At 37.5% G+C, this 15094-nt stretch overlaps 1 protein-coding gene across 1 annotated transcript in view; it reads right to left on the bottom strand.

Moving 5' to 3' along the window:
• Nucleotides 1-6787: 6787 nt before the first annotated feature.
• Nucleotides 6788-15094, bottom strand: part of grapa (GRB2 related adaptor protein a) — a gene marked incomplete at its 5' end in the record, with an annotated part of 26066 nt that continues 17759 nt past the window's right edge. Inside the window, 1 exon segment of the mRNA XM_014006940.1 lies at nt 6788-8012. Coding sequence (XP_013862394.1) covers nt 7827-8012 — 186 coding nt within the window.

The following is a 15094-nucleotide window of genomic DNA, read 5'->3' as shown; positions in this document are numbered from 1 at the left end:
TATATTTTTCTGGTATAAATTTGCTGTTTTACATGACTGTTGAATGAAATTAACATAATTATTAATTTATTGTAAAAACATGGCCAATAATCTGTGACACAGATCCAGTTCAGTTTGCTGTTTATCTATTAGTTTCTATGGAGGCTGTGAGCTGTTGCCCTGTTAGGTCTCTGTTTCTGCTCCTCCATGCTGTCACAGACGCTACCAGTGTATGGTATGGGCGGGGCTCAGTCTAGTGATCTTTATATTTAAGTCTATGGTCTTGGCACATGTTTTCAGGTGCTTGGATAAACTCATGTACAGTATATATGTGTTCATACTCACCTTCCTTTGTAAAAATATGTTGGTCAGTTATCCAGTAAAGAGTCCTTTCGTATTTCTTGGGGGTAAGAAGTCCTAAAATTGACTCCGAAGGTATGTTGTTTAAGGTTTCWTTAAGGAGCATTAACTTAAAAACCTAAATGGGTAGATCAGATCTTTTGAAGAGGTCCTGAAGGTAGTATCTCACTGTGCTGTGACTTTTGGGGACACAAAATTGGGAGAAAATGTTCACTTAGAATTACATTAAAAAACACAATTTTCTTGCAAAATTTGCTGTCAGTTGCTGTCAGTTGACAAAAACGTACAGGTCTAGAACCCTAGAATAACAGAAGCTAAAATGAGTAGGTTTCCATGCACCCACGACAACTCTGTGACTATTTTGAGAGAGTTTTATTCACRCAAATGTTTTGAATGTGTAAACTTATATAGCAAAGATCAAGGTTCTGCAACTCACTCAAGGAAATGAATAACTACCAAAGAAATGTTTTGGAAACTCCCTCGTGAATGGTAATCGCTAAAATTTGCAGTCCAATACGAGGGTTATGGAAAAAATCTTACGTGTACTTGTTATTGACTCAAGTTTGGCGAAACCCTGGTTTATTAGGATTGTATTGATGAGTTGACGACTAATCCAAGAGGGGTCCAAACCATAAAACGACTCTAATCTCTAAAAATGTCAAGTGGTTCATGTAATTGCAAGTTTATAAATCTTTATAATTGCTGTCAATTTTGCAATTCATGCAAAAATGTGATATTCCTACTGAATTTCCAAGGCAGCACCAGAAGTGCCACATCTAATTTCCACAATTGTACTTGTATCATGTTCAAACAGATACTTTATTTTAATTAATTTGCTGGTTGTTGTGTATTGCTTAGAAGGTGACTGTTTTGACCCAACAATTGTCCTTGCAGGTTGAATACTTCCTCCTTCACTAAAAGGGCCTGCAGTTTAGTGGGGTTGGTTGGTTGTTTTTACATCCAGCACCTGTGAATAGGACTGACATTACAGCTCACATGCCTTCTTTCCCTCCTTTAGCTTTTATCCCATCACACACTGCTCCCTWAGTGGGCCATCTGAATTCTGGTTCTTCTTGTTTTCTTTTGCTTGCCTCACCCCATTTTTTCTTAACTCCTTGTTATTCTCTACGCTGTTGTGGATTTATTTTTTTTATTACCTAACAACTAWGTTTTTATTTTCACCTGGTTGCTTTTCACTCAGCATTTTGGCCCGGTGACAGTGAGATTTGGCGCACTTTCGGACTTTTTTTGTGAACGACACAAATATAGAGACTTCAAAATGACTCAGCGGTTCCTGAGCGCATCAGATGAGGCGGAGTACAGCTTGTACTATTTCTGGTACATCTTTTACCTTCTTTGTTCTTCATCCTCCTGGACGCTGTTGGTTTATCGACTGTCTGTCTTGAGAAAGTCAGAGGTGACTCTGTTAGGAGGAAAGAAGGCAGGTGGGGGGGGAAACAAGTGGTTTGTTGAAACAAAAGAAAAGACAAAGGAGTCAAAGGGATCAAACTGAGGTGTTTCAGTCCCAAGGAAATTATAGAGTGCAACCCTGCTGTCTGCTTCGATTTAGATGTTTTCATTCTATTGAAAGGAGCATTTTTYGTGTAACAACAGGAGAAAGTCTCAGGAGTGACAGCAGATACATGAATTACACCAGAGGCAGCTTTGACCTGCATGTGAATGAAATAAAATGTGACTTTAATATTACATTTATGGTAACAATTTAATAAACACAACCAACATTTTACCAAAATTGTTTGGACCCAACTTGCCCGATGACAACTGAGAAAAACTCCCCTCAGCTTTTGACCCTTTGTCCAGAAAAGATATATGGAAAACAAACTAATTTATTGCAACTAAATGATAAAAAAATGCCCAACACAAGTCTTCAAGTCTTTTGAAGTCAGGTTCTGTTGTTTTACATTACTGCGTTAGACTGTTGTCTTGTCAGAAATACTGTGATAGTTCAGCTGAAACTGCTTTAAGCTGTGTGGGAAGGGCTACAGCTAACTGCCGCTGGTATTTACACTTGTTAACAACCATAGAATCTAATGTAAATAACTATGTAATACAAAACCAGAGGGGCCATGTGAAGGCTTAAAATGTTGCTTCAGCATTTTGTTTGAATGAGTGGTTACCTGGTCAAAATTAATCTCTGTTTCCTGTTCTAAGAGCTACAAAATGTAAACTAATAATTGCTCCTAACCTTTCCACCAAACTCCACTTCAAAAAGAACCGAACCTCTGCTTTCAGGTTTGTTTTCAAGGACTGAGACTGTAAAAGTAAAACCACAGTGGAAGAGCTCCACACCTGCCAGAAGCAACTTCATGCTTGTAAAAAAKAAGAGTAACTGTACAACTCTCCACAAAATTGACTCGTATAAATGTTCTGACAGATTGATGTTTAATTTAAAAATCATATCTTCATGCAGAGTAAAACAGAAGTCAAAGTTAGTGCAAAGCTGTGCCAATTTTTGACCCAATTTTTCCCTTCGTACAATTTTGAGGACGTTATGATTATTGTGATGGCTTTAAAGATAATCTTAGGAGGTATTACTGCTGTGTGTGSTATGATCTAATCTGCTTGGAAGGACGTCTGGACCGCTCTGATCTCAAATCAGAGATTCAACATGTTGGATTATTTTGGCCTGACATCCAAGCTTGTGGTGTTCCTCGAGGACAAATGAGCTTTCAGCCTGTCGAATGTGAGGTGACAGAAACACAGAGGAGAATCCAAAATACACACTACATTATAGCTATGACTTTTTTACTGCCATGTGTGGAGTCCCTCAGTTTTGAAAATCGACTGATTTTAAAATCTTGCCATGTGAACCAGGCATTAACTAGGTTTTAGAGAAAGACGCCAACATTTTAGCATGGATTATTATAGTTTCAGTCAAAGTGACTTTTTGGTTTTAGTGAGGCAAGAAGATTGTGGTAAAAATGTTTCACTGTACACATACATTTTAGGTCTCAATTAGTCTTAAAGTCACTTTTTTATTCAGTTTGAAAACAAATAAAAATGGTAGTTTCTCTACACCAGATAGTAGATAATCAAAATAAAGTACAACAACCATGGGACAATAAAATTTAACTTTTTTAAAGATCTCTAGATCTGAACAATTATAGGATGTTTAAATGTGGCTTCAAACCATTTTATGCAAAGTGATTTGCAAATAGTGGTACAAGTAGTTGTGCTTAAGCTCTTTCTTGTAGTACTCAAAAAACTCAAATGGCAATGACTGTTTTAAAAACCCTGACCTGTGTTGTAAAGCCTAAAAAACAAAAATGTACAAAAATAAACTAAATGAAATTGGATTTATTTTGAGAGGTTTGTGGAAACTGAAGTGGGTAATAGATGGCTATTTAAGCACTGCTAGTGAAGTTGCCATTCGCAATAAACCCTCTTGCAACAAAACAGTGAGGAAAGCTGATTTAAATGATTTCAAATTTGTATTCTGTTGTGGAGAGGCAGAAAACCGTGGATCATAGGAACGCAAGCATAGATAAAACATTCTCACTCCCGACTCATCACATATTGACGCTTTTGCCAAGGTTCCCTCTGTGTTTTATTTTGATGCTTCGGGTGCACCCTTCGCGTCAGTTTTTGACGCAGCAGGCATTTCTGTGTTCCCTCATCGTCCGGGTTTGACGCGTTGGGACACAAAATATAGGGGTCTTTGACTTGGGGTCCATGGTTAATATTAGGGGTCAGGGTTCATGGTTAATTTTATGTAGTGGGGTCAGGGATAGGATGTCTAGGGTAGGCTTTGGAGCACGTAATTCACGTGAATTTCCTACAATTTCTAAAAATGCTTAATTTTAGGGATCAAGATTAATACTTAATTTTAGGTACTAGGGTCAGGGACAGCATGTCTAGAGTGAATAAAGGTAGTTTTAGGCTTTAGGATGGTAGTTTTGGTGCATTTTCTACATTTTCTGAAATTATGACAATGGATTCCGCCCCATCTCRTCAACAACTGATGGAAGGGGGGTACCTGACACATCAAAATCGGACGCAGAGGGAACCTAGGAAAAGCATCAATATGTGATGACTTGGGAGTGAGAATGGGTTGGCTGAACACTTCAACCAGCATTAGTGGATTGGCCAGTTTGCTCAGTTATGTCAGATGTGAATATAAGCTTCTAAAGTTGCAGTAATGCTTTTTTGGCCTTTGTCATCATGGACGTACAGTACTTGAAGCAAGTATGACATATTTAGGACTTTCTGAGGTAGAGTTTGAGAACCACTGATCCAGCTGATATATAAGTTTAGCACTAAAAGAGGGGAAATTGGTAATTGGAAGATTATTTCTTTGTTGTAACAATGCTTCTTGACAATAAACCTTATAAAGTTGGAAAGCCTGATAATTTCTCTTTTAAATGGTGCCACATTTGTAAGGAACATGCATTTGTGGGATGAGCCAGCTGGTTCGGATGTTATCAGTCCATTAAATGGACTTTATTAGCAGTTATCAGTCCCATAGAATGGCTTCAGACTGTCCCGACAGTGCCCCCTAGTGGGTAACCAGTACCAAATACATTGGAATGCAACAATCTGCTACCGCCAGAGTAGCACTACTTTATCATAGCCCATGTCATTTTCTCTAAAATTAACTTTAGTGGTTTTATGCCTCATTTTAACCAGATTGCATAAAAAACCTTAGTGGCTTGATGCCTCATACTAACCAGCTGACAGTCTGAAGTGAGTCTGAAGCCATTCTATGGGACTGATAACCTGCTAGGGGGCATAGTTGGGACAGTCTGAAGCCATTCTATGGGACTGATAACGGCTAATAACGTCCACTTAATGGATGATAACATCCAAAGTGGGTGGATGAGTAGTAGAACTGGGTTGTGAACAATTTGCCAAATCTTCCCTGCAAACAGCTTATTTACTGTTGCTACTGACACTTGTTTTGAGCTTCTGATTAGGAATATAGCAGTATATTGAGCTACTTTGATTAAATGATTAATGATTCAATTACACTGAGACAAAACAAAAATATAAACTATCATCATCATACGCCCATCAAACACACTCATTGTGCTATGATGGTATTGCATATTGATCACAGATTTGTGAATTGAATTTAATCAAAATCATACCATGATAGACTTTGTCATATCAAGAAACCTTCATTCAAACAAATCAATATAATGTTATATTGTGATAAAGCAGCTGATTTATACCCCTATATCTGGTACCCACAGGTGTTGGCAATCAGGCGCCCAATCAAAGATTTATTGCCAAGAAGCCTGGTTACAACAAAGAAATAATCTATCAAACACAAACTTCCTTACTTTTTGTGCTAACTGTATTTTGCAGGTGTGTATCTGTATTTTACATTGAATTGAGGATTAAGTTGTAATATAGTGTGAAAACAGGCAGCTAAAGCTCATTAGGAGAAAAATCATCAATAAGTGGATGTTGTTAAAATACACTTTATTGCCAAAAGTATTTGCTCACCTGCCTTGACTTGCATATATCGTGACAAGTGACATCCCATTCCTAATCCATAGGGTTCAATATGATGTTGGTCCACCCTCTGTAGCTAGAACAGCTTCAACTCTTCTGGGAAGGCTGTCCACAAGGTTTAAGAGTGTGTTTATGGAGTTTTTTTTATTTTTGATATTGTTCCAGAATAGCATTTGTGAGGTCACATACTGATGTTGGACAGAAGGCCTGGCTCTCAGTCTCCTCTAATTAATCTCAAAGATGTTCTATCAGGTTGAGGTCAGGACTCTGTGCAGGCCAGTCAAGTTCATCCACACCAGACTCTATGGTCCTTGCTTTGTGCACTGGTGCACAGTCATTTGGATGGTGAGCAAAGACTTTTGGCCGTATAATGTATGATAAATTTACTGTACTTTATATATGGGTCCCTTGACGGAAATGTCCAAAATCTAATCTTGAATGTTTTAAAGCACAGAGCAGTATCAGCTGACAATGATTCTCAGATGAAAGTTCTATATTTTCACTAAGCACCCTGTGAGTTAGGGAAGCTACATTCAATACCAGCTGAGAAATCCTGATATTTGAATATAGTTTGAGGTTTCCATTTTCAAATGGCATCAGGAAATTTTTATTAGAATGCATTTAAAACATAGGATTCAGACTGATTTCAGGGTATTCCGGAATAACAAGTCAAATCAACCCAAATCTCTGGAACGACTTGCAATTTCAGGATGATCTCTGTAGCCTAAGAAGTCAGGAATCTGGAACCATGATTGGTTTAGTTTCACCAAATTCCAACTTAATCTTTCATTTGATGTGATGAGTTACAGTTGTGACTTCTCATTTAAGCCCATAACCCTTTATTTCACTGGGTTGTGACTTAGCAAATACAAAACTGTAAACTGTTGTACAATCTTTATTATCATGATTAATACTGATTTTAAAACTGAGGTTTATGGCATCATCATTTCTTGTTTAATTAAGCACAAACTTCTAGTTCAAAGAGGTAACTGTAAGACTTTATTTCATTGATTTGTCATAACAATTATTAATGGAAGACCAGTCCAGGTTCTTACAGTAAATTATGTTGTTTTCTTAGATGTTCTCTTTGTTGCAACAGAATTAAAATCTTTTTTTGCAATAATGAACTATTTACAATATCTGTGTTTAAAGATGAATGAGAATAAATACATAGAAACAAATAATCGATCCATAAATTCAATTACGCGTATCACATTTGAAGCAGCGTTTTTTTAAAGTAATATTCAGCTCAGTAAAAGAACGAAAACATCCTTTACCAATCCACAGAGCGTCAGTCTTTGCAAACACGCAGACACACAAGCAGCGCGTCCATTTCCTCTTTTCGGCAACACGCGTGCTCATGAGCATCAGCCCCTCATATTATCCACAAACCCCGGCACACGTCAGCCTAATGACAGAGCGATCGTCACTGTCTGGCCTCAACATTTCCGTCACAATTAGTTCTTGTGTTTCTCTTCTCCACTCACCAGATATCTTTTGGGATGATCCCGAAGCAAATCTGCTTTTTTTTGTTGAAAATGGGGGTCTCTCTTGGCCCTCTCCAGGTGTGTGTGTGTGTGTGTGTGTGTGATCATTTTAGCTAGCCTGCACTAGCACTGATAAGATATAATGAATGATTATGCCTGGGAGTTTGTGCGAGTCTGTTAGTTAATGACTTTGTCTTCTACAGGTCCATATCTGAATGATTAATAGAGAAACGAGGGCCAAGAATCATGGGGGGAAGAAAAACTGAAGAGCTTTTGTTTTTTTTTAATTGTCGACAGGTGACATCACAGACAGGTGGGAGGAATCMGTTCAGCTCATTTACTCATTGGCTCCAGAAGTTTGAGGGCAAGTGAGGGGGTGTGAAGCAAGTGTTTGGTTGGTTTTATTGGCATGGAGGTGTGTGTGGAGGGGAGTGTGTGTGTGTGGGGGGGGGGGGGGGGTGTCAGGATGCCTCATCGATTAAGGCCTCTGGACTGAACGCGCGTCCGCTTGGACGTGTCCGGTCACTGGTGCTGGTAAATGGGTTGGACGTACTCTGGGGGGAAGTAGCCCACGCGTCCGTGGCAACGACCCCTCCAGCGTAGCGAATCAGAGCAGTCCATGAGTTCGATGACATCACCGCGAATGAAGCGCAGCTGGGAGGGGTGTTGTGGGGTGAAGTCGAAGAGAGCGTGGGCATGATGGGGACGCTGGGTGAGGAGAAAGAGAGAGAGAGAGAGAGACGGAGAGATTTAGAGGCAAATACACACAAAAACTTTTTTATGTCTGTATAAAGCACCATTATATATAAAACAATCTTTAGGTCTTCAGATATTTCCAAAACCACACATACGTTCATTCACATTTGGAAAAGGTTACATTTAAATGAGTAATGCAATGCAAGCTGGCAGCAATAAATTTCTATGCGGCCTAACACCGTGCCGACGTTAGCACAGTATGATTTGTGCAACTTGTTTAAMGAGATACAAAGTGAGAAAAGTAAAAGTAGGAAGTTAATTGTAGCAACTTTTATRGCAAAGACAGACATCTTAGATTCTGAGGACAAGTCAGGTCAGGAATCTTTGACTTTCCAGGTCAGGATTCTGACTYCTGTGTTTCTGTAGATTTTTCTGGTTTGTAACTCTGAAATTCTGGCTTCTAAATATAAATGTAATGTACCATTATAAGAACATAATTAGCTTAACTTACCACAACAACAGATAGCATAAAAAACTGCTACTTCTGACAGCTGTGTTATTGATGTTTAATGTTGTTGCTTCAATGTCCTCACTTTGTTTGCAGCTCTGCTGTGCTTTACTGGTTAGGTTTAGAGGTATGGTGTGAAATAAGTTTTGGTTCAGGTTAGGGTTAGGTATAGACCAGTTGTGGTTAATTTTAGRGAAAATGKCTGGGTTAGGCATAAATACAGTTACAAAAATGAATGGAAGTCAATACAATGWCCTCAGTTTGATGCAARTACAAGGATGTGTTTGTGTGTGGAGGTGGTGAGAAGCATGAGGCAATAGGTGATTAACTGTCTTGATGTTTTCAGGGAATAAATCRTTAGCCTCACCCTTCTGACKCTATAAATGTTTYTTTATTAAATTATTTAGAATTATTACATTAGATTTCATTTTTGGAAAACATTTTCACTTCTTGTGGGTAATTTTTTCAACATTGATTTTCCAAACTTTAATTCAAAGAGTTTGGAAAGGAAAATGTGTCAGCTGAAGAAATCATAAAAGTCTGAACTGCCAGTTCGACTGCTTGTTTTTTGTCTACTGAGATGTATTTAATTCAACAGACACAATCCAGTGTGGGAATTTTTAAAAGTTAATACTGTTTCTTTAAAGTAGTTGCAATTTCTTTATAGTCGTGTCAAAATAAAGCTAAACTAGGGCATGAGTGTATGCTCCAAAAAGTCAACTTGCATGTTTTTAGCTCATATTCAGGTACAGCTAGGACATTTTTCCATATTGCAAAAAGTGCATTGTTTTTACTTATACAGTTTATATGTTTTTTTTTTCATCTTTATATTACAGTTTTATTTGTTTAGTTTTGGTTCAGTGGAATGGTGGTTTTACATCCACACTAAGCTGGTTTGTAATCAATAAACATCAAGATGCGTCAAGCCTTTTTGGTCACCATTTGTTTAYATCCTGTGAGAATCCAAAGCTTTTCTCTAAAGATGAGTAGAACAGAAACCAGACCCAAGATWTGTCAGACAGATACATGTGCTCACTTGATTTAAAGCCTTTTGAGTTTCATAACTTCAGCTGGTAATTAAATACAGAATGTCATCCAACTTTAATCCTAACATACAGAAGAGGATTTGKGCCACAGAACCAAAACTAATAATAATATTAGTACATGTTTTTCCTGAGTTCTGWCTCAGAATTCTGAAATTCAAGAATTAAACTCAGACTTCTGAGCTTTTTCTTGGAATTGCAGAATTAATGCAGAATTCTGTTTTCTCTCAGAACTGTAGAATTAAAGTCAGACTACAACTAAAGTCAGAATACTGACTTTTTTTCACAACTCTAGAATTCAAAGATTAAAGTCAGAATTCTTTTTTGTTCTGTGGTTCTAACCCTCTTCTGTACTAAAATAAGTAATACTGTAAGTATTTCCATTGTTGTTTGCTAAAAATCATGTAAATGCAATTTGAAAACATGCAAAAAGTCCAGTTGTCTTTATTTCAACCAAATAGGATTACCATCACTTGACTGACTGAGGACCTTTATCATCAGAGTCCTGCAGTTTTTTTTTTTACAATATTTTCTATTGATGCCTCATACATCAGCCTCTGAAATGCATATTTTTTTACATACGAATTGACAAGCAATTATATTTTCTATCAAAAGAATCAGAAGTGATGAACTATCTTCACATGTTTTGGACTTATTGTCCTCTGTTCTTTAATATTTGAGTTACTTTTTTTAATAATGTATTCTTGGCTGACAACAGCTTACATTTTAAGGCAATGTTTAAGGCTGCATCATGTCTTTGCGGCTCAGCCATATAAGCAACATACTTTCATCAAAATTTCATCATGTGAAGCTTCACGGAGGAAGAAAATCTCTATAAAAGCGACAGAAGTGTAACTTGAAGATGTTACATGAGCAACGAAAATAAAATAAAACAAGAGCCAAAAACAGACATAAGGGTGTTTTAACTGCTGAAGGCTGAACGATAAGACCAGAACAGAGTGAGATGAGTAAACCTTGAGAAAATAATAACGGTAAGATGTGTTTGCTGCTCTGATGTGAACCGTCTTCGGTTCGACTCGGTCTCAGATGCTCTTCTGTCTCTGTCTCCCTGTGTTTTTTCATCGAGCTCAACAGAAGTAKTGCTTTTCTTCTCTCCTGATAGCTGGCCTTTTCTGATCTGTGTTGACTGGTGAAGTAAAAGCAGTTAAAGAGCAGCAGAATAAAAGAGGCTATTTTTGGCAGGTGGGGGAACATTTTAAAGGTAACTAACCTCTTAGCTGTCAGCTGCACTCCAGTAGAGGAAAGTGGTTTCTAAGCTGGGAGACTGAAAGGAATACTAATATTGTTTTTGCTGTGTGTGTAGGTATCAACATGGCAATTTTGGATATTATCACTGTATCACTTTATCATAGACCGAGGCCTGAGATAATGGCATATGAGCTGAGGTGGGTGGGGAAACAACAAGTACACACAAGTCAGACAGTGGAGATTAGAAACAAAAAAAAGTCTTGCAAACCCACAGAACTCTCACAGTTTTACACCTTGTTGCGTTCTGATTTAGTCTAGACTTCTATAGTTTGTGTGGGTTGCACACTTACAGTCATAATGACCGGGAGCAGGAGAGCATGAGGAGGTGGGTGTGTGTTAGCATGCATRCATAATCTTGTGTGAATATGCGCAGTGTGTGCAGAAGGTACGGAATCACTAAATGCAGAATTAACTGTTTTAAGGTAGTAAATGTTGTAATCATTGAATGTGCCCATACAGCAATGAAATTAGTTCACACACACGTAGTGGAGCRGTGGGCAGCTATTTAAGTGCACGGTCGGTTCGAGGGCACACAACTTAAGGGCATGGTGGGGAATTCAACCTGCAACTTTCTGGTCCCACGACGGCTGCCCTACCACTGTTCTACAGCTGCCCTATGTAATTTGTCCCCAGGTAATTCTAAATGTTAATCTGTAATCTCTCAACCATGTCGTACTGTTTACCTGTTTGGTCTCTTACAACAAATGAAATCTTAGAACCCATAGTTAGGCTCTACAACAGGGCCTACAAAATTCATAAAAAACTTCCTGGTTGGACTCATCACTGTACAGTTCATTCATTGTCTGATGCCTTGACTTTTCAGAATTATGTTTTGTATAGTGGTATTAATTTATATTTTCAGATCTTCCAAGGTGCCAATTATGGAACTCTCTGTGCATTGTTGTCCAAATCAAATTCTGGAAGTGGTCATTCAACTAGATCTGTTACAAAAGGACAACTGATATTACCAACTTTTAAAAACTGTTASGRCCAGAGGTCTTTCTTCTATGTTTATACTAAAGCATGGAATGACATTCCTCAAAACATAAAGTCCATTTCAAAACTACAGCCCTTTAAGAAGAATCTTGTCTGCCATCTGCTGGACACTTTTTGTTGTGCTCATATTTAGACATCCCATTTTGCAAATGCTGCCTTCCTGAAATTTTGGTATGCTTGTTTGTCTTTGTGTCTATGGTGTATAATGATGTGTTTTATGTGCTGCAGAACAGGAACTTGCTGTAAAACAGCAATTATGCTGAGTCAGGCTTGATTTTTAGTAACCTTTTCCTGTTGAATCAATAAATCAAATCAAATCAATCTGGGGGTACCAGAAGCTCAAAACAAGTGACAGTAGCAACAGCATAAAAAAAGCCTGTTTGGCAAAGAGGATTTGGCAATTTTTTTATGTGTACAACCCACATACTCAGCTCTACTCCTCATCCCACAGATGCATGTTCCTTACAAATGTGGCGCCATTTAAAAGGTAAATTAACATGCTTCTTAACAGTATACGATTTATTGCCAAGAAGAATTGTTACAACAAAGAAATAATCCATCAGACACAAATTTCCTTAATTTTTAATTTTATTTTATTTTTGCTAAGTTTGTAGTTCGTCACCTTCCGAAAATAATCGCCTGTGTCTCTTTTTCAAGGTTTTTCAGAAACACAAAAACTCAGCCACAAATTTCATGGCACATTTTTGGTTGAGTCTTTGTATATCTGGAAAAACTTGAAAAAAGTAACTTAGGTGATTATTTTAGGAAGATGATGAYTTGTTTTATCATTGTTCATCTCTGGTTTTGTCTGATAGGATACTCATCTCTATACACTACCAATGATTGGAAAGATGAAAGACACATGAACAGAAAAAATCAGTGCCGTACAATTCAGCCTTTAGAGGCCTGGAAGTTTTTAATTTTTAAACTACAAAACTAACTAATCTTTTTTTTCTGGAATATTATTTATTCCATGTGATCAGAGTGAGGCACATTTTGAGTGTTTGTTGCTGTTTTTACACACATTGCTGCAGTTTTTCTCATGAACAGTAAGTATCACTAAACATCAGCAAGTGCAACCAGAAGAAGAGCCGTTCATAAAAAAACGGGAATATAGAAAATATGCTCCATACTACTGTATGCTCTATGTAACTACAATTTTTTTTACTTTTCTATGTTTTATAGTGGCTCTTTYAGAATCAAACCTGTTTGCAGATTTCTCACTTAATTCATAAACAAATCAAATTTTACTGAATAAATGACGTGACCAATGCATCTAGATTTAATCCAAAAACTAGAGTGGAATTAACTCAGTGGTATAATGTTGCATTTTTTTCAAATAGTAACATATTTGTATTTTATTTTGTTTCATATCGTAGCTTATTGTATCTTGTTGTTTTGTCATTACTGTAWGTGATGGCGTAAGGGAAACTCATTCTTCTTTCTGTTAAAGCTTGTAATCAGCCTCAGTTTGGAAGAAGAAATAAGATACAATCTTTTCCAGTATTCACATTTACCCCAACAGAACACTCATCATGGAGAGACTTCTTTTTAACATGAATGCGCTACAGTTTTTGCTAAATTTGAACTCTCATACATGACGCTACGGTTAAAAAGAAACGGGCCTTTGAAAAGCGTAACAATGTGGCAGAGATGTCCAAGTTTTGCACAGGGAGGGCTTTTTTTTTCATGTGACAAAGACAAAGAAGGATATTTGGAATGTGTTGGGAGGTGAAATGAGAAATGGCAGCAAATCATTTCTCATTCTGCCACGCACAGATAAAATGTAATCTAGAGCCATGTAATGAGCTGAGGGGGGGGATTAGCTTGGAAAGACTCACGGCACATTTTGGAGCAACGACACAAAAAGCTGCAAGACACAATTAAACCGATGTTCAAAGGATTTAGTCTGTGCTGGGGAAGCTAACCCATACCATTAAAACTCCAAATACTTATCTTGTAACAAGATTAGACAAAACAGACRTACAAGGTGGTAGACATTTAGCAATATTTTGTGCAATTCCTAGCAATCATAACAGAAAGATCTAATTTCTCCTTGTAGTTCTGTGTTTATGCATTGCAACCAGACACTTGTGTTGCAGAGTTGGAAAACAAGTCACGTTTTAGGATCAGAGCTGTAATAAATGGTTATTTATCAACACAAAAACCTCATGTTACTATATCTGTTAATCAATATTATATATAGATTTATTAATTTTGTTGTATTGGATATGTGACCTGTTTTGGCAAAATAAGTCACAATGAGTGTTTCTTGTTCTGTATCTTTAGATTGATGTACTATTAAGGTCAAACAGTTTAATATCCATCCCAACACCCCACAGCTGATTCTTTTACAACTCCTCACAGGCATCTGCTCCATATGCTCTTTGTCAGAAAACTGAATATGCCAACTTCCCCGGTGATTTGGGACAAGCTGGACTGTTTAGCAGTGAGGCAGGATGCTATCAAAACAAGAGTGAAACTTGTGACAATCTGCTTTGTGAACCAAAAAGCCTATTTTTTAGGATTTGAACCCTTCATGCTCATCTGAGGGTTTCTCGCTCCGTCAGATGAAATACATTTTCAGGCAGGCTGCTCTGCAAACCTCCTCCTTCAACGAAAAGATAAACCCATCAAGTTCATCTGCAATTCTGTAGCAATAACCAGATCTGAGCCGTCAAGTCAAGGTTTTTAGGAAGCTGATGAAATTCCAGAGGGTGGAGTGAAAAGCCTGCAACTGAGGTGCATCTTATGCATCACAAGGATCAATGAATGTAGGTAATCTTTAACTCTTATGTATTCAAAAAAGGACTTCTTTTTTTTTTTTACTTCAGACCTGAAAGCAGAACACAAATTAAATGAGGAAGAAATAGAGGAAACTTCCAGGTACCATCAAGTCTGTGATGGACTTGTGAGTATTTATTTCCTTTTAAACTTCAGTTCTACAATGTCGGCACCAACCGTATGACTTTCCTTTTTTTTCCTGACAATCTTTAAAATACTGTAGTGCTCTCCCAATACTGATACTGATGTCGGTATTGTTAACGGTTCCGATACCAGCATTTTTACAAAAACCTGTACTCGTACAAAATGCACTGATACCTGGAACCGATACCAACACCAGTATTGATCTAGGGATACTGGTATCGATACTCCATTGAATGTGTCACCGTGTACATTTGTAAATGAAAAGTTTGTTGGCTCTATGTTTAAAATTTATACAAGTTGAAAGAAATCTTACAGTATTTGTTATTCATTTTATGAATATATATATATAT

Source organism: Austrofundulus limnaeus, unplaced genomic scaffold (genome assembly GCF_001266775.1).
Source record: "Austrofundulus limnaeus strain Quisiro unplaced genomic scaffold, Austrofundulus_limnaeus-1.0 Scaffold38, whole genome shotgun sequence".
Classification (NCBI taxonomy): domain Eukaryota; kingdom Metazoa; phylum Chordata; class Actinopteri; order Cyprinodontiformes; family Rivulidae; genus Austrofundulus; species Austrofundulus limnaeus.
Note: the sequence above shows the minus strand (reverse complement) of the source record. Positions and strands in the feature narration are given on the sequence as shown.